This window comes from Letharia columbiana, assembly GCF_014066305.1.
Source record: "Letharia columbiana isolate WasteWater2 chromosome Unknown Sc0000062_s0, whole genome shotgun sequence".
NCBI classification, from domain to species: Eukaryota; Fungi; Ascomycota; class Lecanoromycetes; order Lecanorales; family Parmeliaceae; genus Letharia; species Letharia columbiana.
The window spans coordinates 49,574-76,950 of NW_023501106.1; the positions used below are offsets into that span (position 1 = coordinate 49,574).

General features: G+C 49.3%; 14 protein-coding genes across 14 annotated transcripts; 6 read left to right on the forward strand and 8 right to left on the reverse strand.

Moving 5' to 3' along the window:
* Window positions 1-219: 219 nt before the first annotated feature.
* On the forward strand, window positions 220-1,005 carry HO173_011406 (uncharacterized protein; the record flags this gene model as incomplete). Its single annotated transcript, XM_037313286.1, has 3 exons — window positions 220-235; window positions 497-801; window positions 871-1,005. 3 exons carry the CDS (start codon window positions 220-222, stop codon window positions 1,003-1,005), a joined length of 456 nt encoding a protein of 151 aa, XP_037159743.1.
* A 1,119-nt stretch (window positions 1,006-2,124) lies between these two features.
* HO173_011407 (uncharacterized protein) lies at window positions 2,125-4,335 on the reverse strand (the record flags this gene model as incomplete). Its single annotated transcript, XM_037313287.1, has 4 exons — window positions 2,125-3,592; window positions 3,653-3,789; window positions 3,844-4,046; window positions 4,113-4,335. The coding sequence occupies 4 exons, from the start codon at window positions 4,333-4,335 to the stop codon at window positions 2,125-2,127; spliced, it is 2,031 nt and encodes a 676-aa protein (XP_037159744.1).
* Window positions 4,336-4,954: 619 nt separating this feature from the next.
* On the reverse strand, window positions 4,955-7,190 carry HO173_011408 (uncharacterized protein; the record flags this gene model as incomplete). The annotated part of the gene is made up of 8 exons (XM_037313288.1): window positions 4,955-4,979; window positions 5,034-5,548; window positions 5,596-5,685; window positions 5,756-5,782; window positions 6,091-6,312; window positions 6,373-6,620; window positions 6,768-6,776; window positions 6,899-7,190. 8 exons carry the CDS (start codon window positions 7,188-7,190, stop codon window positions 4,955-4,957), a joined length of 1,428 nt encoding a protein of 475 aa, XP_037159745.1.
* A 626-nt stretch (window positions 7,191-7,816) lies between these two features.
* On the forward strand, window positions 7,817-8,509 carry HO173_011409 (uncharacterized protein; the record flags this gene model as incomplete). Its single annotated transcript, XM_037313289.1, has 2 exons — window positions 7,817-8,322; window positions 8,425-8,509. 2 exons carry the CDS (start codon window positions 7,817-7,819, stop codon window positions 8,507-8,509), a joined length of 591 nt encoding a protein of 196 aa, XP_037159746.1.
* Window positions 8,510-9,262: 753 nt separating this feature from the next.
* On the reverse strand, window positions 9,263-10,648 carry HO173_011410 (uncharacterized protein; the record flags this gene model as incomplete). Its single annotated transcript, XM_037313290.1, has 1 exon — window positions 9,263-10,648. One exon carries the CDS (start codon window positions 10,646-10,648, stop codon window positions 9,263-9,265), a length of 1,386 nt encoding a protein of 461 aa, XP_037159747.1.
* Window positions 10,649-10,915: 267 nt separating this feature from the next.
* On the forward strand, window positions 10,916-12,469 carry HO173_011411 (uncharacterized protein; the record flags this gene model as incomplete). The annotated part of the gene is made up of 4 exons (XM_037313291.1): window positions 10,916-11,087; window positions 11,144-11,261; window positions 11,313-12,060; window positions 12,113-12,469. The coding sequence occupies 4 exons, from the start codon at window positions 10,916-10,918 to the stop codon at window positions 12,467-12,469; spliced, it is 1,395 nt and encodes a 464-aa protein (XP_037159748.1).
* A 291-nt stretch (window positions 12,470-12,760) lies between these two features.
* HO173_011412 (uncharacterized protein) lies at window positions 12,761-14,107 on the reverse strand (the record flags this gene model as incomplete). Its single annotated transcript, XM_037313292.1, has 2 exons — window positions 12,761-12,928; window positions 12,983-14,107. 2 exons carry the CDS (start codon window positions 14,105-14,107, stop codon window positions 12,761-12,763), a joined length of 1,293 nt encoding a protein of 430 aa, XP_037159749.1.
* A 660-nt stretch (window positions 14,108-14,767) lies between these two features.
* Window positions 14,768-15,686, reverse strand: HO173_011413 (uncharacterized protein; the record flags this gene model as incomplete). The annotated part of the gene is made up of 3 exons (XM_037313293.1): window positions 14,768-14,833; window positions 14,896-15,407; window positions 15,464-15,686. The coding sequence occupies 3 exons, from the start codon at window positions 15,684-15,686 to the stop codon at window positions 14,768-14,770; spliced, it is 801 nt and encodes a 266-aa protein (XP_037159750.1).
* A 479-nt stretch (window positions 15,687-16,165) lies between these two features.
* On the reverse strand, window positions 16,166-16,962 carry HO173_011414 (uncharacterized protein; the record flags this gene model as incomplete). The annotated part of the gene is made up of 3 exons (XM_037313294.1): window positions 16,166-16,356; window positions 16,414-16,699; window positions 16,747-16,962. 3 exons carry the CDS (start codon window positions 16,960-16,962, stop codon window positions 16,166-16,168), a joined length of 693 nt encoding a protein of 230 aa, XP_037159751.1.
* Window positions 16,963-17,012: 50 nt separating this feature from the next.
* HO173_011415 (uncharacterized protein) lies at window positions 17,013-17,396 on the forward strand (the record flags this gene model as incomplete). The annotated part of the gene is made up of 1 exon (XM_037313295.1): window positions 17,013-17,396. One exon carries the CDS (start codon window positions 17,013-17,015, stop codon window positions 17,394-17,396), a length of 384 nt encoding a protein of 127 aa, XP_037159752.1.
* A 547-nt stretch (window positions 17,397-17,943) lies between these two features.
* HO173_011416 (uncharacterized protein) lies at window positions 17,944-19,068 on the reverse strand (the record flags this gene model as incomplete). The annotated part of the gene is made up of 7 exons (XM_037313296.1): window positions 17,944-18,001; window positions 18,055-18,161; window positions 18,212-18,314; window positions 18,370-18,631; window positions 18,795-18,877; window positions 18,937-18,964; window positions 19,017-19,068. 7 exons carry the CDS (start codon window positions 19,066-19,068, stop codon window positions 17,944-17,946), a joined length of 693 nt encoding a protein of 230 aa, XP_037159753.1.
* A 359-nt stretch (window positions 19,069-19,427) lies between these two features.
* HO173_011417 (uncharacterized protein) lies at window positions 19,428-21,096 on the reverse strand (the record flags this gene model as incomplete). Its single annotated transcript, XM_037313297.1, has 2 exons — window positions 19,428-19,576; window positions 19,629-21,096. The coding sequence occupies 2 exons, from the start codon at window positions 21,094-21,096 to the stop codon at window positions 19,428-19,430; spliced, it is 1,617 nt and encodes a 538-aa protein (XP_037159754.1).
* A 662-nt stretch (window positions 21,097-21,758) lies between these two features.
* Window positions 21,759-23,330, forward strand: HO173_011418 (uncharacterized protein; the record flags this gene model as incomplete). The annotated part of the gene is made up of 3 exons (XM_037313298.1): window positions 21,759-21,862; window positions 21,914-23,179; window positions 23,237-23,330. The coding sequence occupies 3 exons, from the start codon at window positions 21,759-21,761 to the stop codon at window positions 23,328-23,330; spliced, it is 1,464 nt and encodes a 487-aa protein (XP_037159755.1).
* Window positions 23,331-24,375: 1,045 nt separating this feature from the next.
* On the forward strand, window positions 24,376-27,163 carry HO173_011419 (uncharacterized protein; the record flags this gene model as incomplete). Its single annotated transcript, XM_037313299.1, has 9 exons — window positions 24,376-24,498; window positions 24,557-24,694; window positions 24,753-24,863; window positions 24,917-25,063; window positions 25,113-25,486; window positions 25,538-25,832; window positions 25,882-26,085; window positions 26,138-26,310; window positions 26,362-27,163. The coding sequence occupies 9 exons, from the start codon at window positions 24,376-24,378 to the stop codon at window positions 27,161-27,163; spliced, it is 2,367 nt and encodes a 788-aa protein (XP_037159756.1).
* Window positions 27,164-27,377: the final 214 nt, after the last annotated feature.

The window sequence follows — 27,377 nt, forward strand, 5'->3', positions numbered from 1 at the left end:
CGGTGTTGTGTGTATTCTTCAGCCACGACATGCCGTCATTGCCCAAACCGGATTCATGCTAGCGTTGGAGAAGTCAAATCCAACTTCATCTCCCGCCCAGCTTTACCTCCCATTTTTTCCATTTCTTCGTCTTGCCAAACAAAATAATTTTCTACCCTCATACCATCCAGAATCACTCACTCATCAACCATATCAATTCGCACCAAACACTCAGTCACAATGGCAACCCTTCACTGTAAGTCCTTCTGCCACTCGTCCAAGCATCGTCTATCATGTATCAAGCTTGCATCACTGGTCAATCTTTATTTGCCTACTATGAGCCTTTGATATCTCCCATCACCATTCACTCCGCTTGCCCGTTCAATCACCAAGCCAAGCTCCCTGAATCGCTCTCCCCTAATTCCGCCACCTTCCACATCATCCCTCCAGCATCCCCTCGTCAAGTCTCCAAGAATGGTTGACCTTGTACCAACACTCATTTAACACCAACTTACAGACCTCCCACCTGTCAAGCCTTCGGCCATCGCTCTCGGCACCATTTTCAACCACGCCGCTTCGCTTGCCATCCTCGCACCTGTCTTCGGTGACACTTATCACCGCGCACAAGCCGCAAATTCCAAGGAGGAGTTCCTCAAGTCCAAGGAGGCCGCCGGTGCCGCCGCTGCATGGGGTTCATCCCTAGTCGGTAGCGCCGTTCAGTCTTACGGTGTCGGTGCCTTGATCAATGCTACTGGTACGCTGAGCTACAAAGGTGCCGCCTATCTGGGTAGCTTGATCTTCATGGCTAGCTCTGCCCCGAGTGTACGTAACATAGCCCTGTTTTCGACCTTTCAAAGCGGAATGATCCTGGCTGACATCGTGATATCATAGTTCATCTCTCAAATCTTCACCGAGAAGCGTCCTCTCGACACTGTTGCAGTGGGCGCCCTTGCCCGTGTCTTCGAGACCGTCGGTCTCAGCTTGTTCCTTACATACTGGGGAACCCACACCAACCCCTTCGACTAAACGTATCGTTTTTGAATGCAGAGCTTAGGCCGCCTTTGAGAAGTCTAGATCAGCAAAATACAGCAAACATGGAATACGAAACAAAGAGGTGGGATCGTATGGTTCTTCTAGCCAGCCGACGATTGTGCTTCTGATGGCGTGGCTACGGGCGGTGTTGTAGTAGTTTTGTGTGTATCAACAACAACTTTATCGAGAACCCAGCAAATTGCTCTACTCTCTATATTTCGACCCCACCGCTGATTGATCTGACTGCTACTAACATTGCCTATGCTTTCTATGAAGCCTTCTATTCGTCACTTCAGGACACTAGCCACCTGTAAAAGCCAAGAACTGCTTTCAAGATGATTTTGTACGACTGCACACTCCCCCTTCTCTGAATTGGAAACACTGTCTGTGGTCTTATTGCGTGTACACATCCTTCCGTCGTGTACAGCATTTACTCCCTGATGTGGACACTCACTTTATAAATCATGCTTTCTCCGCAAGCCTACATATTGTCACAGCTGACAGAACGCAGAAGTCAGAAGACAGATATTTACCATTGTCTGTTTCATCTTCTATGTTCTTTCCACGGTCCACGTTCCTCGCATAGTCCATCGTAGAATTACGAATGAAGCCTGTTGGGTACCGTTAAAGATGACGTAGTACTTGAGTTGTGCTGTCCTGGTTTCACGAATATCAATGGGCGATTCTTGATTGGCCACTTTCTAGAGCTGTAGCTCTGGTGTGGATGGAATAAATGACTCTGCCGAGTTTGCAGCTTTTGCACATCAGGTTCCTTGTCCCATTCCATGGCGTTCTTTCCAAGGTTTCAACTGCTAGAGCTCTCCTACATGCTAGACGTGTCTCTCATCGCGACTGTATGGATAATTTGAGCAGGTCCCTCATTTCAACTCGACTTGAGCCCTCCAGACAGAGCCCACGGCGTTATAAACCTGATATGATTGCAATGTTCACTTGGCTGGTGTGAATTGACTGGGAATGATTGTTGCATTTTGCTCTAGACAAGACGGCTTAAATGAGGCTTATGGTGATAGTAAAACATTTAGCTACACTACACTGAAAGGCCGACAACAAAGCTCGCACGTCTTATCCTTGCGAGACGAACATCAACATTCATCAACGATTAGCACGGCGGCGGGGACCCGAAGCCTGCCATTCCATGAGAGGAGCCCTGCCACGGTTTTGTGACGCACGACGATCCGGGTCCCGTGCCACCAAGATGTTTTCGCCATTAGTAGAAGAGTAAGGTCTCATCTCGCCGTTCACGGGTGTTGGACCGGAGTCGAAGGAATTATTCCGACGGAAAATTTGAGTGTTAGCCTCACCGAGGGAAGGCAGGGAGCTGCTATAGGCCGGCTGGCGCATGGGAAAATGAGCGCTTACAACAGCATGCTGGTGCGCTGGAGTTGTGATCACGAGCTGCTGGCGGTGAGAGCTGGAGTTGCCCGATGGATGGTTGGTCTGACGGCTGCTGCTACGAACATGGCTGGAAAGGCCAATGCCTCTGTCAGAGGAATGCCGGCTGGCAACGGACGGCGTCCTCGATAATGTGATGCGACCTTCCCTATTCGGAGACGGATCGTGATTTCGTGAAGGAGCCGGCGACTCAAGCTGAGATTGCATAGCGAGTGCTGACTGTCTTCGATAGTACAATGTTGAGCCATCGCTACTGACTGACCGATAGCTGCGGCTGCTTGGATCGATTGTTTGATCTCCAAGCTCAATTGGGAACATGAGGCTTCCTTGGTGGTAACCCGTAAAACGACGCGCAGGCGGCTGCCCAGTGGAAGGCAGTGACGAGCTAGGCGAGCTAAAATCCAATGAGTGTTCGGTGTCAAAAGATTCTGGTGGTGGCTGCCAGCCGCCTCGCGCATAGACGGGGCCTGCGGTACCCGTGTTGGCACGGGGAGACTGACGGCGATCCATACGTGGCTGCCCATTGTTGGTCCTAGCCCCTGCCAAGGACGTGTTGGATGGCTCCATCGAAGAGCCAGGCGCAAGCATTGAACGACTGAGACCACCTTGAGAGGGGTGCCGCTGGGGCGTGATAGGGGCTCGTTGAAAGTGTGTAGCGTTGACATGGTCGTGCTGGTAATCCAGACCATGCATGTCAGAAGATGGAACCCTAGCCATATAGACAGACGGCTGCGGCATGGGAATAGGTGGAGGCGGCATTTGATCTCTACTTCGACATATTCCGAACCCTCTCCCGCGAAGTGCGTACTCAGTCTGGTGTTCGGTATCGCTCCGCGAATCCACACGCTTTCTCTTCGAGGAGGAACCATGTTGCTGCATCGAGTCCTGTTGCGTGACGCCACTACGGCCTTTGAAGATCCCAGCGCCTTGCTTCAAGCAGTCGAGATCAGCGGCACTACCCCGGGCAATGCGTGAACCTCCGTCCAGAGGAGAGGACTTTTGACCTGCGGGCTTGAGGTCCATACTCTGATGCTGGGAGCGTATATCCATTTGCTGCTGAGGGCGTAGACCCTCGGTTAGGCTGACACCAGCAAGCTTCAACGTGGTCTCAATGGATGAGACATCTTCGCCCAAGACCATGAGCCTCCGTCCTGCGGATAACAGCTCACTGAGAAGCAAGCTCAGTACCCTGCAGCAGAGGCGTAGGCACATGTATCGCAGAACTCACTCTCGCAAAGGAGCAACACTGCTCAGAGAGCGCACTATCTCTGGCTTCTTATCCTCCCAGCGCTTGAGCGCCTTTGTCAACCCTATGAGCTTCTCGCGTGTTTTGGTTCCGGAACGTAACAGAGAAAGGTAATGAAACTTCATGATGGTCAGCCATCGCAGACCAAGTCAAATCCAAATTGATTCACCCACTCGTAGTGCTTCAAGCCCGGGGTCTCCACCACTGAGCTCGATTGGGGGCATTTGGAAGTAGACATCTGGGATGTTCTCATCGTATTGGCCTTTGGAGGTCCCATTGATAAAGAAGAGCGCCTTGTTCGAGTGGTCGTCCTTCTCAATAGAGCAAAGGGGACACGGCGCTCGAGGAACCTCTTGAATGGAGTGAAATGGTGCGCCTGCATGTCTGGCGTATTAAGTCTATCTATAAAAGACTCTGTGCTGCTGGTGGGGCACAGACTTACCTCCACCTGGAAGATGCTTTCCGCAAGTGAGATGAGCACATTCAGTGAGCCAAAGCTTCGTGACTTTGCCATTCTGAGAGTCCTCGCGATCTTTGCGTATGAGGCCATTGTTCTGGTCATCATCGGCATATATAGTCGACAGTGTCTCCTGACAGATGGTGCAGCTGAGCACAATGTCGGCAGGCGAAAATTGAAGGCTCAGGCTCTCTTGAGTAACTGACATTATTGGCCTGGCAAAGATCAGGCCCAAGAAGGTACAGCAAGAATTTAAGTGACGGAATATCAAAATGGACCCTTCTTTCAGTACTTCAGTTTTCAGATGGGGCTCGGGCTGTTTGTTTGTCTTGATAAAAGCGATGTTAGTGAGGTCTAGGCATTGTTGTTTATGGAGACCCACGTTCCCTTTGTCGGATAATATTCTGCATTCTAGATATAAGGCAAGGCCGTTTAGAGGTTCAACAACTCATTCAGTGCAAGAGAGATTGGACCTAAGCTGTATCACGTTTGGAAGGCATGGACTTTGAGATAGGTACACAATGGCTACACACGAGCAGGGTACGTGCCCGCAAGGCCAGGTCACGTCCTAAACATTGTCGCTTTGGAGGGTTGTGCGCGAATGCAGAGACCAATATTTTCTCCCCTGCAAGTTAACAGAAAGGCAATACTCGTTAGACGTTTCAAGGGATGGAAGTATTGTCTGTCACAAATAAAGGACAGAGCATGGTGATAGAGAGGACAACGATTTTCAGTGCCTGTTATCAGTGTCTGTAATATACAGCTTTGACGATCAGCTATGCCACGAACTAAACAGCCAATCAACGATCCCTCTTTCATGCCGATCTTCATACAAAGGTCCGACAAGGGTACCTGTGACAATGTTTGTCAGCAGTAGCTCTCCGACACGAGGCTTCATTGACCTACTCCTCTGGATATCCTTGCTCTCTGTCAGCGTTCATGACATATTTCCTTCCTCCCACTGGAGATGCTCTGCTCATGCCACTGGGGAAAGGTGGAAGCCCATCCGGCCCGAAGATACCTGCTGTAACATTCTTGTCTTTCTCGAAAAAGGCTGACAGTCCCCTTTGCTCTCCTTCTTGCTTCACCTGCACCATTTGCTTCGCTCCTGCGTCTCCTATCTGTAACACATCTTCTTTTGGATTTGCTTTGCTTCCTACAGACAATAACCCTACAACGTCTGCCTGTTTGACCACACTGAGTCGGGGATAGTTGCGGCGTATATCTCGTTTGTAGTACGCGTTCTCTGCAATGTCGCCAGCTGGTACAGTGACTGGGTCATCATAGGCTTCTGGTGGGTTGGCGCCTGGAGGAGGGTTTCGATATTGAGGGTTCAGAGGGATCCCAGTCGACCTTTCCGGGTCAATGGCAAGAGCTCTCCGAATGCGCTCCCATACACCATGCGACTGAACAGTGTACTTCTGCTTGACTCAGCGCTATATCGGCGAGGATTTGCGCTAGAACTCGCCTTCCAAACCGCCGTAGCCGTCCTCGCCGATTGAAGTTGCCTCGCTGCTCCGGCTCCAGCATTTGTGGCCATGGATGCGAAGAAAAAGGCCTGATATTTGAGAGCTTGGTCAGTCCGAGATCCATTTTGAGATTCGCCTAAACGGCGAGGGTTCGTTTACCTTCACTACTGCGTTCACATCTACCAGCTATCAGGTGTGTTAGGTAGGTTGAGGATAAGCGGAATGAGTCTTTTCCATACGGACGCGACCTGTTCATAAAGACGCGACAGGGATTCTGGAAGTGGCGAGCGTGCCAAGCAGCTAAGTGAGAAAAGAACAGGCATACATTTGTTATACTGGAGAAGGAACATGGTTCAAAATCCCATTGCTCGTCTGCTTTTGGAGCTCTGTGCAAAGCCCGCCCTTGATTGGAGAGGAGTCGGTGTTACCCTTCGTTGCAGGGTTTGGCAAGAGATTTCCTGGGAATGGCCTACAAAGACATCCTAAGCTTATACTCCTCCGTCAAGATTCTGTGCAGAATCTGCAACTTCTGCTGCGACCTCAGCTTGGACTTCGTCCCCATCCGCCGTTTGTGGCTGCCCGACCTCCTGAGCACTCGTTCTTCCTTCTTCAATTTCCTTCTCGACCTTCTCACCTTCCGCTACTTTCTCTACTCTGTCACCAACTTCCTCCCCTCCGACAATTTCTCGAACAACATCAACGGTAGCAGCAGGACCCTGGTCAAACCTTGAACATTGAATTCGAGGTCACAGGCACGGGAAGAGCAAAAGACTTACACCTAGACTAACTGCTTTAACTTTCCCGTCTTTGTTGACAACAAAGACGCCTCGGGTGGTTCCACTGGGGGATTTCTTCATACCAATTGCACCAATAAGGGTCGCCGTCGGATCGCAGAGCAGAACGTACGGTAGATTCTGCTTAGTCTTGAACGTGGTATTAGATTTGGGAGAGTCTGTTGAAAGGCCGTAGATGGAATATCCAGTTGCTGTAAGAGGCGTGAACTCGTCTCGAAATAAGCACGCCTCTAGATTACAAATCCGCTGTCAGTATTGCCTATTTGAGGAGGTATATGGAGCCTTGGAGCAACTTTCGAGAGTGAAGATTCCCGAGACATGTCTCGAGACTCAACTTTTGCTCCAAATGGGGAAATATGAGCTCCATAGAAACGTACGAGTGGTACCTATTGAGGTGACCTGTATCAGTATATCTAGCGTCTTACTTCAAAAATCACACGTAGCTACATGTAAGTAGAATACTTGAAAACGACAGAGGAGCTCGAATTGAAAACAGTGGAATGCCTACATCCAGGTGTTGATGCTTTGGGATACGTAAAGAGGACAACCCCAGATTTGCTTTCATCCACAAGTTTCTTCAATGTCACTTTCTCGCCATCGTTGTTCTCGACCTCTCCACCAAAACCATCGATGGTAATGGTGTCACCCACAGCCACTTTCCTACCCGTAGCCGCTGAACCGTTTGCGGACGAATCGCCCTTCTTGCTAGAGGTAGTTGACTTGACAGAGTTGGCTTTCTTCATTGGTGGTCGTGATGGTGCTGGGTCAGGAGGTGCTTTGCGTTTACGCAGCTCTACCATCTTGGCTGTATGATGAGTCGCTCTGTAAGGAATGCAATTGAAACAGAAGATTGATGATTTAGTCAATCGAGAGGATTTTGGGGGGATGAGGGGGATGGTGAATTGAGGTCTACTACTTGTGCGGATCAAGGGCAACTGATGGCTCCAGCTGGCATTATCGAATGCTCTCCGATCGCCTTCCCGATCCCGAATGTTGGATCCATGTCCTTGATGCGTGCGCCACAGACGCAGTAGTATTCGTGGGAAGATGCGGGGGGGAACTTTCAAAAATAGTACTGTAGTACGGAGTAGAGTGGTGGAGATAGAGTAGTATGTCGATACGAATAATACAGGGATGTATTACGTGTATTCTGTGATTTTTCTGAGGTCCTTGTCTCCGAGTTCGTCGGGAGAAAATTTCCAGGTAAAAGCAATTCCGAGGATGATCCCAGGGCAAAATTAATTTCTTCACCACAACTATATGCATATTCGCTCATAGCTATCCATACATAGTCCTGATGAGTTCAACATAATCTCATCCTGAATTGAAGTCGTTTCTACACCTCCGACACCCATATTAGACTCGCTTTGCGTCTACGTACTGTACCTTCCACCCACTTCGCCCCTCAACCTCTGATACTCAGAGAATGCGCGTCTTTTCCTCCACCTATACCTTCGACTACAGCTGGAACGAAGTCTCAACAGCTAACTGGCTCAAATACTGCCCTTGGAACAAATCTTCTTCACATGTCATCGCCGTCGACACCCTCTCCCGCAATGTCGATCCCAGCACTGGCATATTACGCACGGAGCGCCTTATAACATGCACTCAGTCCGCACCAGCATGGGTCATTGCCATTATGGGTGGTAGCTGCACAACTCACTCATACGAAACATCCTATGTGGACCCGGTGGAGAGACGCGTGACTATGTGCAGCACCAACCTCACATGGTCAAATATGATCAGTGTGCGAGAAACTGTGGTCTATCAACCTGACGACAGTCGAAGTGAGCCAGGCCACGAGCGGACCAAGTTCGAGCAAGAGGCAAGGATCACAGCGTTGTGTGGGGGCTGGCAAAAAATGAGGTCCAAGATCGAAGAAGCCAGTGTGGAACGCTTTCGAGAGAACGCCAGGCGAGGGAGGGAAGGCTTGTAAGCACCCTTCCTGAGTTGTTTCTTTCCTCTTTCATATCAATTTTCGAGCAGACTCAATAATTTGTTTCAAAAAGAAATGCTGACTTTGAGATGGTGTAGTGAAGCCGTGCTGGAGATGAGTAGGAGGGTATTTGGAGAAGAAAAGGAGAAGGAAAGGAGAAAGCAGGAGATGGCGGCGTCTTGATCGACGAGACCGGGCTCGCTCTTCGGGCTCGCTCTCTTGAGGATTGCATTCATGGCTTGGTTTAGCGGTCATACAGACTGGCGTTTTGATACCACGGGATGATCACGAACAGCGAGATGTCACCATTTCTAAGGCGTCTAATCGGGCAATGCCTGTTCCCTCTTGCATATATATCTATCACTACACAGCCCTCAGAAACATAGACCAGCTCGGGCGGGAATGGTAAATTTATCTTCCTGAATTTATAAAAAGACTCCGGAGTCATCCTCGGTCTTTAATCCAACAGCGGACCACCCCGGTGTTTCCTGTGATATACTCATAGATCTACCTTGACCCTCCGGACTGATGAGTAAGACACAAAAATACAGTTCTTCTACCAGCCGAGAAGCGATATAGAGATGTTTCTCAAGTCGCACCCACGGAATGGAGAGTTGTCCTCCTGACACCCTGAGTAAGCATGGCAGACGTTGATGAAGCTTGTCCCACCCACCTTAATAGATTCATGGTTCTGTAAGCTGAAAGTCCGTTAGCTGGGGCTATTGTTGTGCATGCGTGCACCTCAGTAGTTAGAAGTCCCACCATGGAGGTCTCGTATAAGACAAGACCTGACGTCACATGCCCGATCTTGTTGATCGAAACTTGGCACATTTCTAAAGCACTGCGCCTAATTGTGTTATGGCTTCACCTTGGATTGTTGATGTAGTCGAAATGGATTGGGTGTGGTGGTGGAGGTTCTCCCAGTAATAAAGCTATTCACATCAGGCCCCCCAGCACAACCTTGCCCAAGCCAGCAAATTCAGCCTTGACTCCTTTTCTGCTTTCCTCCTCAAATTCTTTGATAATGCCTGCCACGATGATTTTGCGTAGTCTCGCATCCGCTTTCGCAAAAATCTCTCCAGTTCCTGGAACACACAGCGCTGGCGAAGGAATGAGACCCATGATTCGTGTGTAGCAATCGATCAATACGTCACACAAGGTTGCAAAGGTCTCAAAAAAGTCCGGATCAAAGGGCAATGACGGAGTGAGCAAGTGTGTGTATTCCTCGCCCGGTAATAGATCCTGCTCACTGGCTGGAAATGATGACGCAGTGGACCCAGCCGTTGCTCCAGTCGTCATCGCCTTCAGATCGGCTGGGTCGCTCGTATTCATTGGGAGCCCAATATCTGTCGCTGAGCTTGTTCTTCGAGCCTTCGTACTGACATGTGCGGCACGCTTAAACATTTGCGGTAGACGTGCCCTAGAAAGAGAGGAAGCAGAACCCCCTTCTGGTGGATGTATCTGTTGGTATGATTCGAACTCGACTAGAAGTGCATTAAGAGCACGGAGGCACTCCTGTGGGTTCGAAGAATTCAAGTCTAAAATGTTGGGAAGGGAAAGACCAAGCAACAGATAGTTCGTTGCCCTGCGGGCAAGCTTTTTTGGCTCGAAGAAGGGTATTTTAGCCAGATCGGACCTGCTAACGAGCAGCGTATTAAACCAATAGACCCGGCCCTCATGAGCCTTTCTCAAGTAGTCAAGGGTAGAAATCCTCTTGGACGACACGTCATGAATTTGCTGATATACGATGCTTGGATTTTGCACTCCTCCAGTGGAGGCTGGCGGAAGACTTGGGGCTGATAGTGAGGCATTGCTCCCGCCTTGGCCAAAGCTCACGCTCGATTGCGAGGTGCTTGGAGGCTTGCCATACTCGGGCCGAAGGCCGTTTCCAAAGGCAGTAGTAGCCATTGTAAGCGAAGGTGTGGAGTGATTGAGGTCTGCATAGGTAGAAAATGTTGCGACTGGCGAGAGGATTTCGTCCACGCTTTGCTGGATGGATGAAGCTTTATGTGACGTGATAGACGATGAAATCGAAGGCTGGTGTCTGCTCAAATATGAGGGAATGGGTTTCCTGTCCGACAGCTGTGATATGGCGGCTGCGTCTTTGCGAAAGGCTCCCTGGTAGGAGGACCTGGAAGAGGTGGAGGATCGTTTGGTGCTGAAGCTTGGAGAGTGTTCTTTGTCGATCAGATCCCAGGTCTGGTCAGTCTGTTGAGGAGGTGAGATATTGCTGGCGATGCGTTTGGCAGAGGATTTGATGCTGGACACAAAGTTTGTGGTGCTTGTTGGTCCTACCGAATTCCGATGCTGACCGCGCCCCATATCTCTCCAATGGGAGGCTAGTACATTGCCGGTGATGTCTCTCTGGAGTCTGGGTTACTTTGTCATGGTAGGCGGAATACAAAGCTATACATGAATTTGTTATAAAGCAGGCTGTAGATGAGATGGGTAGCCAATGTAGCTATCTAGTTGTAGGGACAGGTAGTCAGTATCAGGCGCTGGAGAAGGTGAAGGATCGACAGGTACCCCCACCATCCGCCATTTTTTAGCTCTTTATTTGGGGAAATTCTTTACATCCCATCACTTCCTATGGCTCCGCCCCCAAAATACAGTAACACTGCTCCTATCTTCTTATTGTCCTATCGAATGGACGACGCAGCTTTACCTAAGCCTGGCAAGTGGCCTGTAGAACCTCAGACCGATGTCAAGACTTCTGAGGACAGGATCTGGGTAGACGGCTGCTTCGATTTTGCTCATCATGGTTTGCATGCTCGGCGTCCCGAATTTCGGTGGTTCCAGAGAGCTTATGGAAATCAGGACATGCTGGCGCCATGCTTCAAGCCAGAAGATTGGGAAAAGAGCTCTTGGTTGGGATTCATTCCGACGAAGAAATCATGGACAATAAAGGCCCAACCGTGATGACTTTGAAGGAGCGGTTGGTGCCCCTCAGGATCATATCGAGAGGCTAGCTGAAGCTACAAGGCAGCGTGGCCGCCGTTGATGCCTGTCGCTGGTCGACAAAGTCCGTTCCATATGCTCCATACGTCACATCATTGCCATGGATATCCCACTATGGTTGCCAGTACGTCGTGCACGGCGACGATATCACATCAGACAGCAGTGGAGAGGATTGTTATAGGTATGTCAAAGCAGCTGGTCGGTTTTTGGTGGTCAAGAGAACGCCGGGGATCTCCACAACTGATCTTGTTGGACGAATGCTTCTTTGTACAAAGAACCATTTCATTAGGTCACTCCTGAAGACACTTGCTGGCGAAGAAGGATCTGAAAGCCCTGAAGAACGGAAAAGACTGGGAGACGAGATGACTCAGAGGATCAGGGATTACGCTACAGACGAGACTGGGTTGCAACCTGGACCACAAGTTCTGAGCTGGGCTGGATCTAAAGCGGCCATGGAAGATCATGCCTCAGAGGAAACAGGCACCTATCATACTATGGCCAATGGCAAAGCTCCTCATCAAAGCCAACGTATCGTCTACGTAGACGGAGGTTTTGATCTTTTCTCATCTGGACACATTGAATTTCTTCGGCAAGTGGCCATGGCGGAAGAAGCAATGGGCCATCAAAACGGATGGTATGAGGACCCCAATAAGGACTATGGCCCTGCATACATCGTGGTTGGTGTTCACGATGACGAGGTCATCAATCACTGGAAAGGTGTAAACTACCCAATTATGAACATTTTCGAGCGTGGCCTTTGTGTCCTTCAGTGTCGAGTGAGTGCGGTCCAAACGCTTTTCCAAGCCTCTGAAACTAACCCGCAGGAAGTATGTTGACTCTGTCATATTTTCGGCCCCTTTCACACCTAGCAAAGCCTACCTCACTAACATCCCGTACGGCATTCCCAATGCGGTCTATCATGGCCCCACGTCGTTTATGCCCCTTACGTATGATCCTTACACGGCCGCCAAAGCATTGGGTATATATCACGAGATCGGCAATCACGATTTCCAGAATGTGAACGCAGGGGAGATCGTGCAGCGAATCTTGAAGAGTCGAGAGATGTACGAGGAGAGGCAAAGAGCGAAGGGCGAGAAAGCTGCAACAGAAGAAGCTGTTCAGAGAAGAGAGGCGATGGAGCAAGAAGCAGCAAGGCTAGAGAAGGACCGAGCAGGTAACAGGTGAGGAACCGATGTCCACAATATCATCATTGATCACTGTTGTTGCATGGCAATGGCGTCCAAGTCTTCCTATCATGACTCTAGTCCAACTCCGACGTTTGTTCCTTTCTCTTTCATGACTCGAGTCTCATTGGCAGCTTTTTTTCTACCTCAGATCTAAAAAAGAATAACACCTTTCCTTACTGCGCGCATCTCCATCTCTGTCATGTGTAGCAACTTTCGAATTCTCCCTCGACGCCATTATCGTCAACGTGAACGATAATGCTTTTCAAAATCGTAACCATCAACCGTCCAACTATCTTTCATTTACCACAACACCCCATTCGTGATCTTCTCTTCCGTACATGATATTGGTAAGGTAAGTCTTCAAGATCGCCGCATACTTGCCCGTCACACCTTCAGACATCGGTATCTCTAGATCCTTCCCCCGGAAGTGAATACTAGATACCGGCGCAATGAAGAACTGCAAGCTCGTCAGCACATCAAAATCCTTGTCTATGAGAAAACGGGAGCATACCGCCGTTCCCGCGGCAAATGCTTCCAGTAATCTTCCGTCTTCTGCCGCGTCTTCGACCTCACTCATAGGGTATTTTCTCTCCACAACCTCGAGGTCTCCCCCCAACCGCTCTCTTGCCAACTGGAGAATGCTTCTTCTTGTCACGCCGTCAAGGATGATCTTGTCATCCAACGGGGCTGTTACCAATTGCAGCTTCCCACCAATTCTCCAAACCACGAAGAAATTACTCGCCCCAGCCTCTGTTACATCACAGTCCTTACCCAACAGCCACAGCACCTGGTCAAAACCCCTCGCTTTGGCTTCTCCTTGGGCAACTAGACTTGGTCCGTAATTGGCCCCCACTTTTGCGTACCCAAATCCTCCAGGCCAGGCGCGTACGGTATCTTCTTTGCTAGCCAAAAGCTTGAGTCCTGGCCTTGCTTTTGAAGACTGTTGTATACTGTTACTGCTTGGTCCCGTTGTTCCACTCGGCGTGTCGAAATTTGGGAAGCAGCATGCGATGATGTACAAGAGCGCTTCCTTGGGCTTCTGTACCCCCAACGCTGCCGCTGTCGCGATCATTGTCGGTCTCAGGTACAGAAAAGTGCCTGGCCGGCTCTTTGGTAACCACTTCTCACCGTCTACTGCAACGAGTGTCTCAATGAGCTTTTGCAGCTCATCAGGTTCGAAGGCTGGAAGGGATATGCGAGTGGCACTGTTGAGCATACGTCGGGTGTTGCGGTCTGGTCGGAAAAGGCGAAGTTTCAGGTCGTGACCGCGATAAAACCTCAAACCTTCGAAGCATTCTGTTGCATAGTGAAGGACAGAAGCGGTGGGCATGAGTTGCAACGGTCCGTAAGGTTGGATATGAGGAGCCGCCCACCCGCTTGTCGAGGTCCATTGGCAGGTCACCATATGATCTGTGCACACAGACTGTGTCCAGACCTCTGGAGAATCAGGCTCTGGGACGGCACGAGGACTGAGATTGCGGGTAAAGACGAGCTTAGAAGCGTCTAGCTCGTTGATGACAGGAGTGATATCGCCATTGGGGGTTATCGATGGTGCTGTCTTAGTGATGGTGTGCTTGATGCCACATTGAGTGAGCTCTGATGAGTTCTGAAAGGGTGCAATGGCGGTTGGGGCCATTTGTACGGCGTCAAAGTACAAGAATACGAGAGAAGACAAGAAATATGTATGACTTTTGCTCAATCGGACAGAAGGTGGAGCTTGGCAAGCGATCAATTGGGTAAAGCAACGGACAGAGTATCAGATAGGTTTGTGTTTTCGAAACAGTAACGTAGATAGGAAGGAGCTGTAGGGTTTTATATACACTTGCTGGGCCAAGAGATTGATACCGTCCCTAGAGTACTACATTCCCAACGCCGGAGCATTCGAGGGATCGCATAAAGAAAGTCTTGTTAAGCGGGATGATAAGAACTGATTCAACAACAATCAAGGGCTCCTTTTCGCCTTACAGCGGCTGTCCGTGGGGCCGATATCGCATTTTTGCTTTGGATTTCATGCTGCAGTCTTGCTCAAAATGACGCTGCAAGGTTGAACAGCCCGACAGAAGCCGGACACCCTTATTCTGTGTGATGGCTAAGGTTTAAAACTATCTCGACCGAAAAGCCATAGGTGAAAACCCTAGGCTTTGTGCTGCGATAAGAAGCCCGATTGAGGTCTGTAGCCGCTCTTAACCGACATTGAGAACGAAAATTAACTGTAGCTCCGCCTCAGACCGAGTCAAGAAGCCATATCTCTTGTACATCACGATATGGACTGGGGTCACTGAAAATCACACCCTTACTACTCGTCATCCCTCAGCATGGCCAGAAAGGATTCCTCGTACTTCTTCTGCTTGAGCTCCAGCTTCTAGTGAAGAGGAATTTGGTTAGCATGCGAAAGTACGATGAAGACAGCCACGGGTTACATGCCTTGTCGCTCTCCGTCATTGCCTCCATCGCCTCCTGTCCAGCTTTCTCAATCTGCTCCATGAATACCTTCCTCTCAGCCTCGATCTCTTCCATCATCTCTCGCTGCTCGGCGTCAACAAAGCTGTTCGGATCGAAATTACCCGCCAGGAGATTGTCAAGTCCATCAGGACCGATTATCAGCGAAGCGAAGTGACGAAACTCGGCCTGCACCTCGGTCCATTCGTCGAATTGGCGCTCAAATTCCTTCTCCTCGGCCTCTATAGTCTTCCGACATTTCTTCATGCGAACGCCGAGCATAGTCTTGCCGGATTGCTTGCCGTCCGTAGAGGTCCACTCGAGCTCTTGCTCCTCGAGAGGATCCGCAATCGCATCGCTGACCTTGATGGCATCTTGCTCTCTCTGATCGAAAAAATCGTAGGAGTCCACCAGGCGTTGCGAGAGGGCGAGATAGGTGGCGTCGAGGATAGCAGTAGCTTTCTCTTCAACAGTCTCACGCGACTGCTCAATGCTGCCTGTCGCATCTTGATTTTAGAGTGGAGAAAGAGACATTGAATTCAACGGATCTTACCTGCGAATTCAGCGGCCAGAGGGTGTTCTGAGATGTGCTTTGCTATGTGCTTGGGCTTGTACCCCTTGTTGCTCTTCGAGAATTTGGCAGGTTTCTCAATGGCATCCTTCATATGGTGGGACTTCTCCTCACGTCGAGCCTCGTTCTTGGTTTTCTTGAACATTGCATTCGTTGCGACGGAATTTTTGGCGTGAGCCTTGACGTTGGGTTTGGTCTTTGCCATGTTGAGTGAAGGGTTGAGGATGTGTTGTTAGGTGTAGTAATTGTTGAAGTAGACAGTTAACTATGAGAACAAGCCGGTTGAGTAGAGGAAGAAAGTCAAGTTGGTTGTAGAAAAATTTCTGCTTGTGCATGGAAGAAAGTAGAAGTCGGTGGCAAAAGAACCAGCCTCCTTTTCCATCAAAGTCAACAATGCGAATGTATCCCAGCTCAGCCCTCCAGGTCTGCAGAACGATAGATGAACAACCCTTGCCGAACGGCTTTGTTTTACTCTCTTTATGAAACCAGAAATTAGTATTGTGGGATAGGGTCTTAATCTCGGTCTTCGATCGTAGGAAGCCAATTTCTGTTGAGTTGTGCATGATGAACATAATCAAACTACGGCGAACCTAGCAACATTTCAATGACGCTGAACTCGTCAGGTATTCATTCGCAACAGAGGCGCCTTGCTTTGTTCTCCAGAAAAATTGTACAGCTATCAGCTCACGATTGTGCAGGTGCCTCTGGAGGTGCTTCCGAAGGGGATTCTGCAGGAACAAGAACTCCCTTCTCCTCCAACACCCTGGAAAGCTCTCCGTTCTGATGCATCGACATTAATATGTCACACCCCCCAACAAATTCTTTGCCCACGTAAAGTTGTGGTATCGTAGGCCAGTCCGAGTATTCTTTCAAACCTGACCGGAAACATGAGCACGTACTGGACGAATCTCGCAGACAAAAGGGGCTCGTGCCTTGCCTGAGCTCCTCATCTTCTAGCACATTGAACGCTGAGAACTTGTTCGGATCCACACCTTGCAATCCAAGAATCTGTATGCTTGCTCTTGAGAATCCACATTGTGGTGTCTCTGGCGTACCCTTCATGAACAGTACGACAGGCTTCGAGGCCACGGCTTGGTCTATTGCCGCTCTTGTTTCTGTAGACAGAAGTCGTAGTTGTGAAGGTGTGAGGCGCGTGAGATGAGGTTTGGAGAGATTAGCGGCGATTGGTCGCGAAGGCCGCGATGCATGGCGGAATCCCTGGAATATTCAGCATATTGACCATTAATGCACAACACCAATCTCACCTGCGAAAGTATTGTCCTGCAAATCATCTTGGGGTTGTGGAAAATTAAAACGAAGTTGGAAAGGGCGAACTCGATATCTACTTCGTGAGCCGGTGCCGATGACGCAATTTCAAGATCGACCATGCGACGGACCCCCTGATCATCCACTTTCTGGATTCTAGTTCCTCTTTCTACAGGCTTACTGTGTTGTGGGAGATTGCACATATTAGTCTTCATCGCCTGGACCATAGAAGGTATGATTGCACTTAATTGTATATGAAGCCACCATGACCTCTACTAATCCTCGCCCATTGCCAGGGCAACCATCCAGCATTTCAAATCCCTTCGTGGCATCTGAGCATGCTGGTGACGACAAGAGACACCTTCTCCTAGCCTCCAGCGGTAGCGTTGTGACTATCAAGCTTCCCAACATTTTGAAGGAGCTGTCCCGTTACAATGAACTTTCTATTCGAATTGCCTTGACAAAAGCCGCTGAAAAATTATTCGCAGGCCAAAGCGCCGAGCAGCCTTTATTTACATCTCTCTACAGTGGCAAGAATGTTGACGGGATATACCGTGATGAGGATGAACGGGACAAGCCATGGGTGAGAGGGAGGGGGGTAGGGGTATTCTTCACATTGAGCTACGACGTTGGGCAGATATTCTCGTGATTGCTCCTTTGTCGCCAAACTCAATGGCTAAAACGACTGCCGGCCTAGCGGACAGCTTGCTACTCTCTGTGGTACGGGTCTGGGACACTACTGGAGAGGTTGAAGGCAGTAGGAAGAAACGCATCGTTCTGGCAGCAATGAACACAGCGATGTGGAGGCATCCCGTTACGAGAAAGTAAATTCAGGTGCTGGAAAAGGACTGGGACGTTGACAAAGAGCATGATGGATGGATCGAACTATTGAGAACTGTGGAGAAGACTTTGGCTTGTGGAGACGCAGGAGACGGCGCAATGCGGGAGTGGAGCGAAATTGTATCAGTCACTGAAGAGCGGCTGAATCTCAAAGACAAAGACATATGAACAACTTGAAAATTTTCGAACCTAAGACCTGCGCGCTGTCCGCAGCCTGGATGCCCAAAATCACTTGCGCTATGAGAAACTCCTTCCAGATATCCCTTTTGCCTGGTTGAAACGGCTTCTTACCATGCAAGATGCACTCGTCACTCAATTGTCGACTTTCAAACCCTACTGCCGTCTCTTTCGACCGCCTATGGAAGCGCCATACCAAGCAAGAAAGCGGGTTCGTTGATGTTATGATGCTGATAGCTGTTATATGTCAATACGAGGACTACGTCTTGAGGACGGTAATTAGAGAATACCTGAGAATCCCGATGCCGCCAGGCTCGAGCATCGCCGATAATGGAAAATCTATGGGGTAGTTGAGCCATCTTCTAACAAAGCTTCTCAGATTATGTCCATGAGCGACCTTGAAAATTAGATCAATGAATACAAGGAAGTCCAATTTCAACTGCTTACGAGGAGAACATCGCAAGCGTTCTCGCCGTGCATATTTGGCTTGTGAATCTCGCGTATCCGTTCGATTATGCTGTCTAACCTCTCTACTACTTGTTCAGGGGACCTATATATAGCATTCATCAACAACGGCCCCTTTTAAGGCATGGTAGACAACGTACTCTCCTCCTTCACATCCGTCTCTGAAGTGGTCCCAGTCCTTACCGTTCAAGCCTCGCTTCTCTCTCAATTCTCTTATTTCCTTCGTGTTCAAGCCTTCATAGTCTCCATAATTCCATTCGGACAGTTCTGGCGAGACAGTAGCTTTAGATTTGAGCAAATTTTGTCGCGTGGCAGGCGCAAACATCAGCTCGTATGTCTTACGGGCCCTTTGCATCGGGCTTATGAGGATCAATGACAGCTTTGCTGGATCAATCAACTTGCCTTTTAGATTCCGGAGTCAGCATTCCTTCTCTATATTGATATTCGAGTGGTGAAATGTGCCAGTGGAGTACAAATACTCTCAAAAATGTCATCAATGTCTTATAACTCACATAAACGCGGGAGTGGAGGGGGTCAGGGGGAACGCTCCGAAAAGTGGACTTGCCAGGACCAATCAGCTGGTGCGCTGATCTTGAAACTTGAGCTTCGCCAGCGGTAGTAAGAGGTAGGTCAGTGGTACCAGTCCATCTGCAGTTGATTGTCAAGGATTGTCACCGCTTCGCGCAAAAATGGGTAAGATTGCTTACCTCCCGTTCATGCTCCACTCAGTCTGACCTATAATGTGTTAGCATGGGACATGACGATAGAAACATAGAAATAGGCAAACCATGACGAGCAAGGAATACGCGAGGTGTGCCAGCATCTTTGTCGGCGGCCATTGAATGTGAAAGTTCGATGCCCCAATGTTGACGAGGGAGCGGGGTATAATCAGTTCAAAAACAGCTGCGAGTCAAAACTATAACTCTCTCTCCAATTGATTTTGTCAAGACTGAGGTAACACCTGAGATTCTCGGGTCAAAGAAGCACCTCGGAAAACGTCATTGGATCCGCTCAAACGCTCTACGATACGAAAAATTTGTTGAATTGACAGCACTGGGCATGGAGAATGGTAACGTAGTGCTTCAAACCGGTACCAATGGCTAATGTTGAAGATCACCAACGAGTTGTGGGATTGTGAACAAGAAGCTAAAACCCCAGACTACTCTTTCCCAACTCCGGTCAACAATGCAAAACCCGCTCAACGTGAGGCCTCCGCTTCGCCTCTTCGCAATGCCAGAAGAGCACGGACATCAGTGACATATTGCAGAGCCTCTAAAACCGGAATAAGGTGTAAAAGGTCGTTATCGGTGGGATCGTTAATCCAACCCTCGATGGGTATTGCGTTGTCTATGATAAATCAGTCAGATACCATGGTTTAGGTCTTTGGTAACATTTTTACCTTCATGGAATATGTAGCTCAAAGGGCTATTGTCAAGTATCATGACCTTGCTCAGGTCTGGTTCCACTGAGCTAAGGTCCTTGATATATGCCCCATTCCTGAACGTACAATGCTGGCGGTAGTACCGCGCCGAAAAATATTTCCGCTCTTGCTCAAGCCAATCGATAACGGGATCTGCGTATTCTTGGACCGAAGCCGTAAAGACAACAAGATTATACCATTTACAAACGTGTCGGAGAAAATCGTCACAGTGTGGGCGCTTATGTACGTAATAGAGAATAGGATGTTGGGGTCCAAGAGTAGCTCCCCCATAGCCGACGGTCGTATTTAGCTTGACCTCTACCATGTGGCCGCTGCTCATTCTGCCCCCTTTTGCCAGGCTGTGGATCAGTGTCTCATCTAAGTCTATTACCAATGTCTTCTGCGTGAGTCTAGTGGAAGTTTGTGAGGATATTTGGTTTGAATAGGAAGGTTGCCGCCTAGGAATGAGAGGTCGCGGTGGAGCAGGAGCGCGAGGATACTTGGTAAGTTTCAGAGATGATGCAGGTGATGTTGGCGACTTTATGTTCGCTACTGTAAGCGTAGGTTGTTGACTGCGGCCAGTAACACCGGCCCCATGCCCAACATCCCCTCTCTCTTTTTTCTGCTTCCGCCGTCGAGTCGTGTCTTCATTGTACAGCTTTATGCGAATGGATCTCCTCGCCTGCGGTACATCATCCGATGAAGATGACGTGTTGAGCCTTGGTCTATTCTCCCGAGGCGTATCAAGAATGACGAGCTTTTCTCCGACCTCAGCTTCGGATTCTGAGGTTGCTGGAGAGATGCAGTCGGCCTCTTTGGGCTTGAGCCCGAGCTCTTTCACCGACGTTTTCCGGCGCAGATTCTTGTGATCTGAGCTTGAAGAGAATGCAGCAGCTGGAGCATCTGAAGATCCCGAGAGTCCAACAGCCTGTGCTGTAGATTTCCTTCCGTTACGCTTCGGCAGAGCGCGGCTTAACTTGCGTACCGGCAGTAACGGAGAGAACCTGCCCTTCTCGTCGTAAAAGCCTGTAACAATGTAGAGGCCGGGCGAGACTAATGTAGAAAGCACCCATTTCAAAGACTCGGTCAGAGCATGTACCAGTCTTTTTGCTGCCAAACGGAGTTGGCTGTATCTTGGACCAGGTTTCGAAGAACTTTCGGGTTCCATGGCCCCGGCGAGCAGCGGAGTATCCTCGCTCATCTCGTCTGGCGTCGTCTCAACGCCCGTGTCTTCTTCGGCATCTGCGCTGCTAGGGCCCGCCTCCTTCTCCTCGACCGTATCTGTGACGCCTCCTTTGACATGCTGACTGGCACTTCGCTTCGATTTGTTGTCCGTATTTCCTTCTCTCAAATTACTGTCACTGTAGGACCGGGGTCTGCGGGTCGTAGGCGTTTGAGGCGGGGTTGGACCGATGACGCGAGCGGACAAGATGTTCAAAGAGTTCATCGTCCGAGAGGAGCCATCGAACTGCTACAGGAAGGGCACTGGTGTTCTGAATGTAGCCAGTCAATTTTAATGCCCCAGAAAGGCAGTCTTTAAGTAGATGCGCAGCCCGAATGGAGCTGTTGTTTAGGCCCCCCAGCTTGCGGGCTCGAAGTTGGGGCTTTGTCACTCGCTGAGTGTCAGTGGCGACAGTTCCCAGATGGCGTGCGCAATCCAACGGTTGCGATATTTGTGATTTCCAGTCTGACAGAGTCAATGCCTTGCTAGAGACCCAGGGGCTTCTTTGGTGTGGGGCGGCGGGGGTAAACAATGTATTGGAGAGGATCGGAGGTTGGGAAAACAAATGATCCCGAACCGTTTGATAGCTTCATCTTACAGTAACTGTAGATGACTACTAAATACGACCATTGACCCTCAAATCTTTCACGCACTTTCAGAGTGTCCATTCAACGTAGTCTTGAGATGCAAAACCATCCGAAACAAGAACTGAAGTGCCTATCCCTCCACCGAACGTCCACCAGCTTACAACCGCCGTTCTGGCACCCAATCAACGCCCAACCACAGCCAATTAAGCCAATACATATGCAGCGGCTTCTTATCAACTGCTCTTTGTCTCTAGAATACTGACCCAAATTCTTTGCAAACTTGGCGACACCGCTATCATCATGCCTTCTTCAGCAGGCGTTCTGACCCCGGCTCTCACAACCTTCTCCAGATCCGTTAGGAACAGAGGTACTCCAATCGAGTCCTCTATAGAGAACCTGATCTCGTAAGAACTCGAAGTTGTGGCAATACCATAAATTGATGCTGACCAAAACAGCCTTCTAAAAAGACGTCAAATTCGCGATTCAAAACCCTGTGCAATGGCTACCGCTTACCTCTTGCGCCGGGTAGTGGAGACATTCAAGATCGCAGATGTCTCGGGACTCATTGAACGGGTGCACCAAGTCGGAGAACGATTATTAGCTGCGCAGCCGAGGGAGATGGCCATTGGGAACATAGTACGCCGTGTTCTGGGTGTCATCCGAGAAGAGGCAGAAGAGGATCGAGACGGGGAGACCAGTGGCTACAGCGATGCGGACACAGACAGTCGGCCTCATTCCGCGGGAGAGAATGGTTCAAGACTCCCTGAAGCACCTGGGGCCGTCTCGCGGGCTCTCTTGTCAAGTCCATTGCCGCGAGGTGCTAGTGACCAACCTTCGCTCGAACCTCATGAAGACGGAGCACTCCAACGCCTTCCAGTTCTAACAGCGCATGCTTCATATGCAAGTACGAATACTGGTCCCGTGGTGACGTCTATGTTCAGCTTGCTATCTCACCCTAGATCGAATGTAGCATTACCCACTGCTACTCCTGGCTCGCAGTCCCCTGGAAGCCATCCACCACTTTCGAACACGGCCCTTGCAAATCTTACTGCTGCCAAAGATCTCAGGGCAGAAATCGTTGAAGGAATACAGGAAATACTTGAGGAATTGAATCAAGCGGATGACCAGATAGCTGGCTACTGTCTAGAGCACATCCATTCTAACGAGGTCATTCTCACTCACACATCCTCAATCACCGTTCAAAAATTTCTCCTCAAGGCAGCCGCTAAACGAAAATTTACTGTGATCCACGCCGAAACCTTTCCCAACGACCACGAATCTACGCATGCCACAGTCATTGGCAAAGCTAAAGGGGAGTCGGATGACGAATTGAGACCAGAGTCATTCCAGAAATCGCTGACTGCAGCCGGCATCACAGTAATCCTAATTCCCGACTCAGCTGTGTTTGCCTTGATGTCGCGCGTCAACAAAGTGATCCTCGACACTCATATTGTACTCGCAAACGGGGGTTTGGTAGCAGCCGCAGGGGCAAAGGTCGTTGCCAAAGCTGCGAGTATGCATCGGACGCCTGTTATCGTGCTTAGTGGGGTTTACAAGCTTAGCCCAGTCTATCCTTTTGATATTGATTCGTTGATGGAAAACGGAGATCCAGCCGGAGTGATCGGATATGGAGATGGAGACATGGTGAACAAGGTCGAGTTTGAAAACCCCCTGTTCGATCATATCCCTCCGGAATTGGTAGATCTCTACATCACGAACCTGTGAGTACATCCGCATCGAACATCGGCAAGATTGAATCCACTGACACTATATCCTAGGGGTGGACATGCTCCTACTTATCTCTATCGCATAATTGCAGATCACTACAGAGCTGAGGATACAGAGCTTGATAAATTCAATGCATATCAATGAAACACTTTCCTGCAGTGAATTTTGACTTGCTACAAGGGCGTGGCGACTATAACCGAGTTTGATAGGTCTGACCTTCGCTCTTCTGACAGTCTACCTCTCTGCTCGAAATCTCAAAAACGCCTTGGCCTCGGATAGTCATCTTTTGGGTTTGCCTATTGTTGCATTAGCACAACAACCCTTAGGAAGACATATAACAGGCAGGATGCGATGACAATAGAAAGGGTATAGATTGGGTGTCTCAGGTCTTTTCAGTTCTTTTTTGGTCTTCAAGCTGCAGGCTCTTCAGGCTTTCAATCTTTCAGGAGACCACCAACAGAGCGAAATCCATAGCACGCCCAGACAGTCTTGTTTGCAATTGTCTCGCCTGCTCTATCTTACTGTACACCACTGCCATTGACGAAGATTCGGCAAGGAACAGTAGAATCAAAGTTCCATTGAGTGGTCCATTTTGAATGTACACAAAGGATACAGAGTATTCTGCTCATTGACTTTGAACAGTCCCCCTTGCTGATGTGCCAACCAACAAGACTGCCAGAGGCTTGCCAGAATTTGCATACCCAATTTGGTGTTAGGTCTGCCCGCTAGACGGAAAACTATAAAGAGCTCTTGTGCGGTCAGACCTTTTACCATTGTTGCATCATTGACACCGTGTACAGCATTTCAATAATTTGGAAAAGATTGTAAATTACAGCCATGAATGAAAGCACTTACCATTCAGATTGTCACTTCGCAACCCTGATAACCTGAACACGGCCAATTCAGCTGCTTCGTGTTACTGATGTTTCTTTGCAGAGCAATCGGATCTCAAAGGTGGATGAAAGAGTGATTGGCATCCGAATTGAATTAAGGTCGGGTTTAGAATATGTTACCCGCTTCCCGTATTTTATTCACGGGGCTAGCAGGCTAGCAATACCAGTGTAGTAATCGCTGTAATTATTTGGTACCTCCTTCCAATGCTCTGATTCACTCCTTTGAGGTCTGATATTATTTCAGGCTTCACGCAGGTAGCATCTGTTCAAGTGAATCCTGCAAGTTGTTCTGGGCTATGGATTTCCTCAAATCAGCCGTAGCCTCTGCCATCTCCAAGGACCCTCCTTTTCCTTACAAGTTTGGTGACAGGTTGACTGTAGATCAGTCAATCTGGGCTCTACATAACGGCACGAAGCGAGTGTGTGTACTCCAGAAACTATGTATCAAATATCTCTGACTCGTGTGCGCCTTTCAAGGAAAATGGGTCGGATTGCAGCATCTTCGCATTCGATGTTACCGCAGATAGATCCCGCTTACCACTCGCTCGGAATGCAGTACGAAAGATGCGAACATTGAGGCATCCGGGAGTGATAAAAGTCTACGATACAGTCGAGGTACAGCCATCATACCGCGGAGAAGGGACATTGGGGCAAAGTCTGATACATATGATAGACAGAGACATACATCTACGTTGCTACCGAGAGAGTCACTCCTTTAGAATGGTCAGCAAGACGTAAAAGCCTGAGTGTAGAAACTTCGAAATGGGGCCTCTTCAGTATTGCAGTATGGTATTCGAGGGTTCTGGAAAATGGGAAGCATATTAAACGTTTTCCCAGAATACGTTATCATTCATCAACGACGAGGCTTCTTCTATACATGGAAATGTTCGCCTCTCCTCGATCTTCACCAGCCAAAGTGGAGAATGGAGACTGGGCGGGCTAGAGGTGCTGAGCTCCCCAGAGGACGACGATGCTCTCATCTATGTCAGTCCTAAGGCAATACCCTCTCGAATAACTTCGCTGACTTTCGAAGAGGTATGGAAGCTTTACCCCCAACTCTGGACGGTACGCTCCTCCTGAAATTGCCAAAGCAAGTTGGGACGCGATTAAACGGCATCCGCTTCCCGCAATCGATTCATATAATTTCGGAATACTGGTGTTTGAGGTTTTCAATGGCAGTTTTATCACTGCTGATCAAGTCGGCCAAACAAAAAATGTGCCGCCAAGTATGCATCAAAGTTACAAGAGGCTGCTGAATGCCAACCCTAAGGCAAGATTAAGCGTTTCTCACTTTCGGGATCAAGGGAGGCGTAGTGGTGGGTTCTTCGAGACCCCACTGATCAAGCTGTCGGAAGGCATCGATAGTCTTGGCTTGAAGAGTGAGGGCGAAAGAGAAGAATTCCTGAGGTTCGCATATGAAGAGACCAATAACTATGCTGTGCGCTGACTATCCTCCAGCGAGCTAGACGAAGTCGCGGAAGATTTTCCCGAGGAATTTTTCAGCGTGAAAGTACTTCCTGAGCTTCTGAAATCCGTAGAATTTGGAGGCGGAGGACCTAAAGTCTTCGCATCTGTGATGAAAATAGGAAAAAAGCTCTCTGACGAAGAGTGGGAGTCAAAGATTACTCCCGTTATTGTCAGACTGTTTTCAAATCCGGACCGAGCAATACGGGTTTGCTTGCTTGATTGTCTTCCCGGTATGATTGATCACCTATCTCAGAAGGTTGTCAACGACAGGATCTTCCCACAGATGGTAACGTTCCCGTGCGCCAGCATATTATGATTCACACTAAATCGAACAGGTCACGGGTTTCACAGACGTAGCACCACTGGTTCGTGAACAGACAGTCAAGGCCGTTCTGACGATTATCACCAAGCTCTCGGATCGAACTATCAACGGAGATTTACTAAAGCAGCTTGCAAAAACCTCGAATGACGAGCAGCCTGGAATCCGTACTAATACTACCATATGTCTTGGGAAAATAGCGCGTCATCTGGGTACAAGTGTACGCACATTAGAGTTCCTTACGGGCTCCCAAATCACTGACTCGGCTTCAGACGAGACAAAAGGTTCTTGTCGCAGCTTTTGCACGCTCACTGCGAGACCCTTTCGTACACGCACGCAATGCAGCCCTGCTTGCACTCGCCGCAACCTTAGACCTGTTCACTGATGATGATTGTGCTACTAAGATCCTGCCTGCTCTGTGCCCGTCGTTGGTGGACAAAGAGAAGTAGAATATCTCGAGTGCAGCAAGAATCTTCTAGTCACTGACACTTACCAGGCTTGTTCGTGATCAAGCAAACAAATGCTTTGATGTCTACCTTCAGCGTATACGCAAGTATGGATACTCACTTCCGGACACAGTCTTGCCAACACCTGCCATTGTGGTAGCTAATGGTGCTGTCCCACGTATGGGCACGCCTCAAAATGACACGCCAGGATGGGCTGGTTGGGCAATTTCGTCCTTTACGAACAAATTGGCCACCGCTAGCGGTGACATGCAATCGAAAGCTGTGAAACCTCAGCAGGCAAAGAGTGACAGATCATCATCTGTTCCCCCAGCGGCAGATTCTTCTCATCCTCCACTTTCAGCATCAGCATCCATCCTCCATCGCCAGGCTGTTACTGGCACATCCACCCCTGCTCGAGTGCCAACGCCAACTGAGCAGTGTTTCAAGAATCCCATCGAGGATGACGAGGACGTTGACGAGGCTTGGGGTGAAATGGCTGAAAATTCCTTCTTCGACGCTCCAACGGAAATTCAGCCAAATCCAGCTCCCCCAATCAGCTTTGACGATGGTGGCGAGCCGGATTTTGAGGGATGGTTGAAAGCGCAGGCTCAGGCTCAGGCTAAGTCTAAAGCACCATTCCCTAAGGGATTGACCAAGCCTTCCGCCAATGTCAGCAATGTTAGCAATGGCAGGCAAGCTGTCACAAGAACTACTACTACTGGAAGCGTGGGCGCGGGAGTCGGCGCAAAGAAACTGGCGAGTACCATTGCTAAGCCCAAACCTGCGACAACCAAAGCCATCAGCACGAAGCCGAAAGAAGTGGATGATGATTGGGGCGACGCATGGGACTAGTCGTTGTAGTCTGGGATACCTTGTGGACACTTCGCGCGCATAAGCACGGCCTTGGGATAAAGGTGTTGGCGGAACTGTCCTTCTTTTGGAGGACGAACGCATTCATGAGATACCCGAAGTGTGGATGACCAAGTGTATCTAGAAGAGTGCGACGATGGTCGCGGGCCTGCAAAAATGCGCTGTGCACCCAATTGTGACGGTTGTAATCGACTTA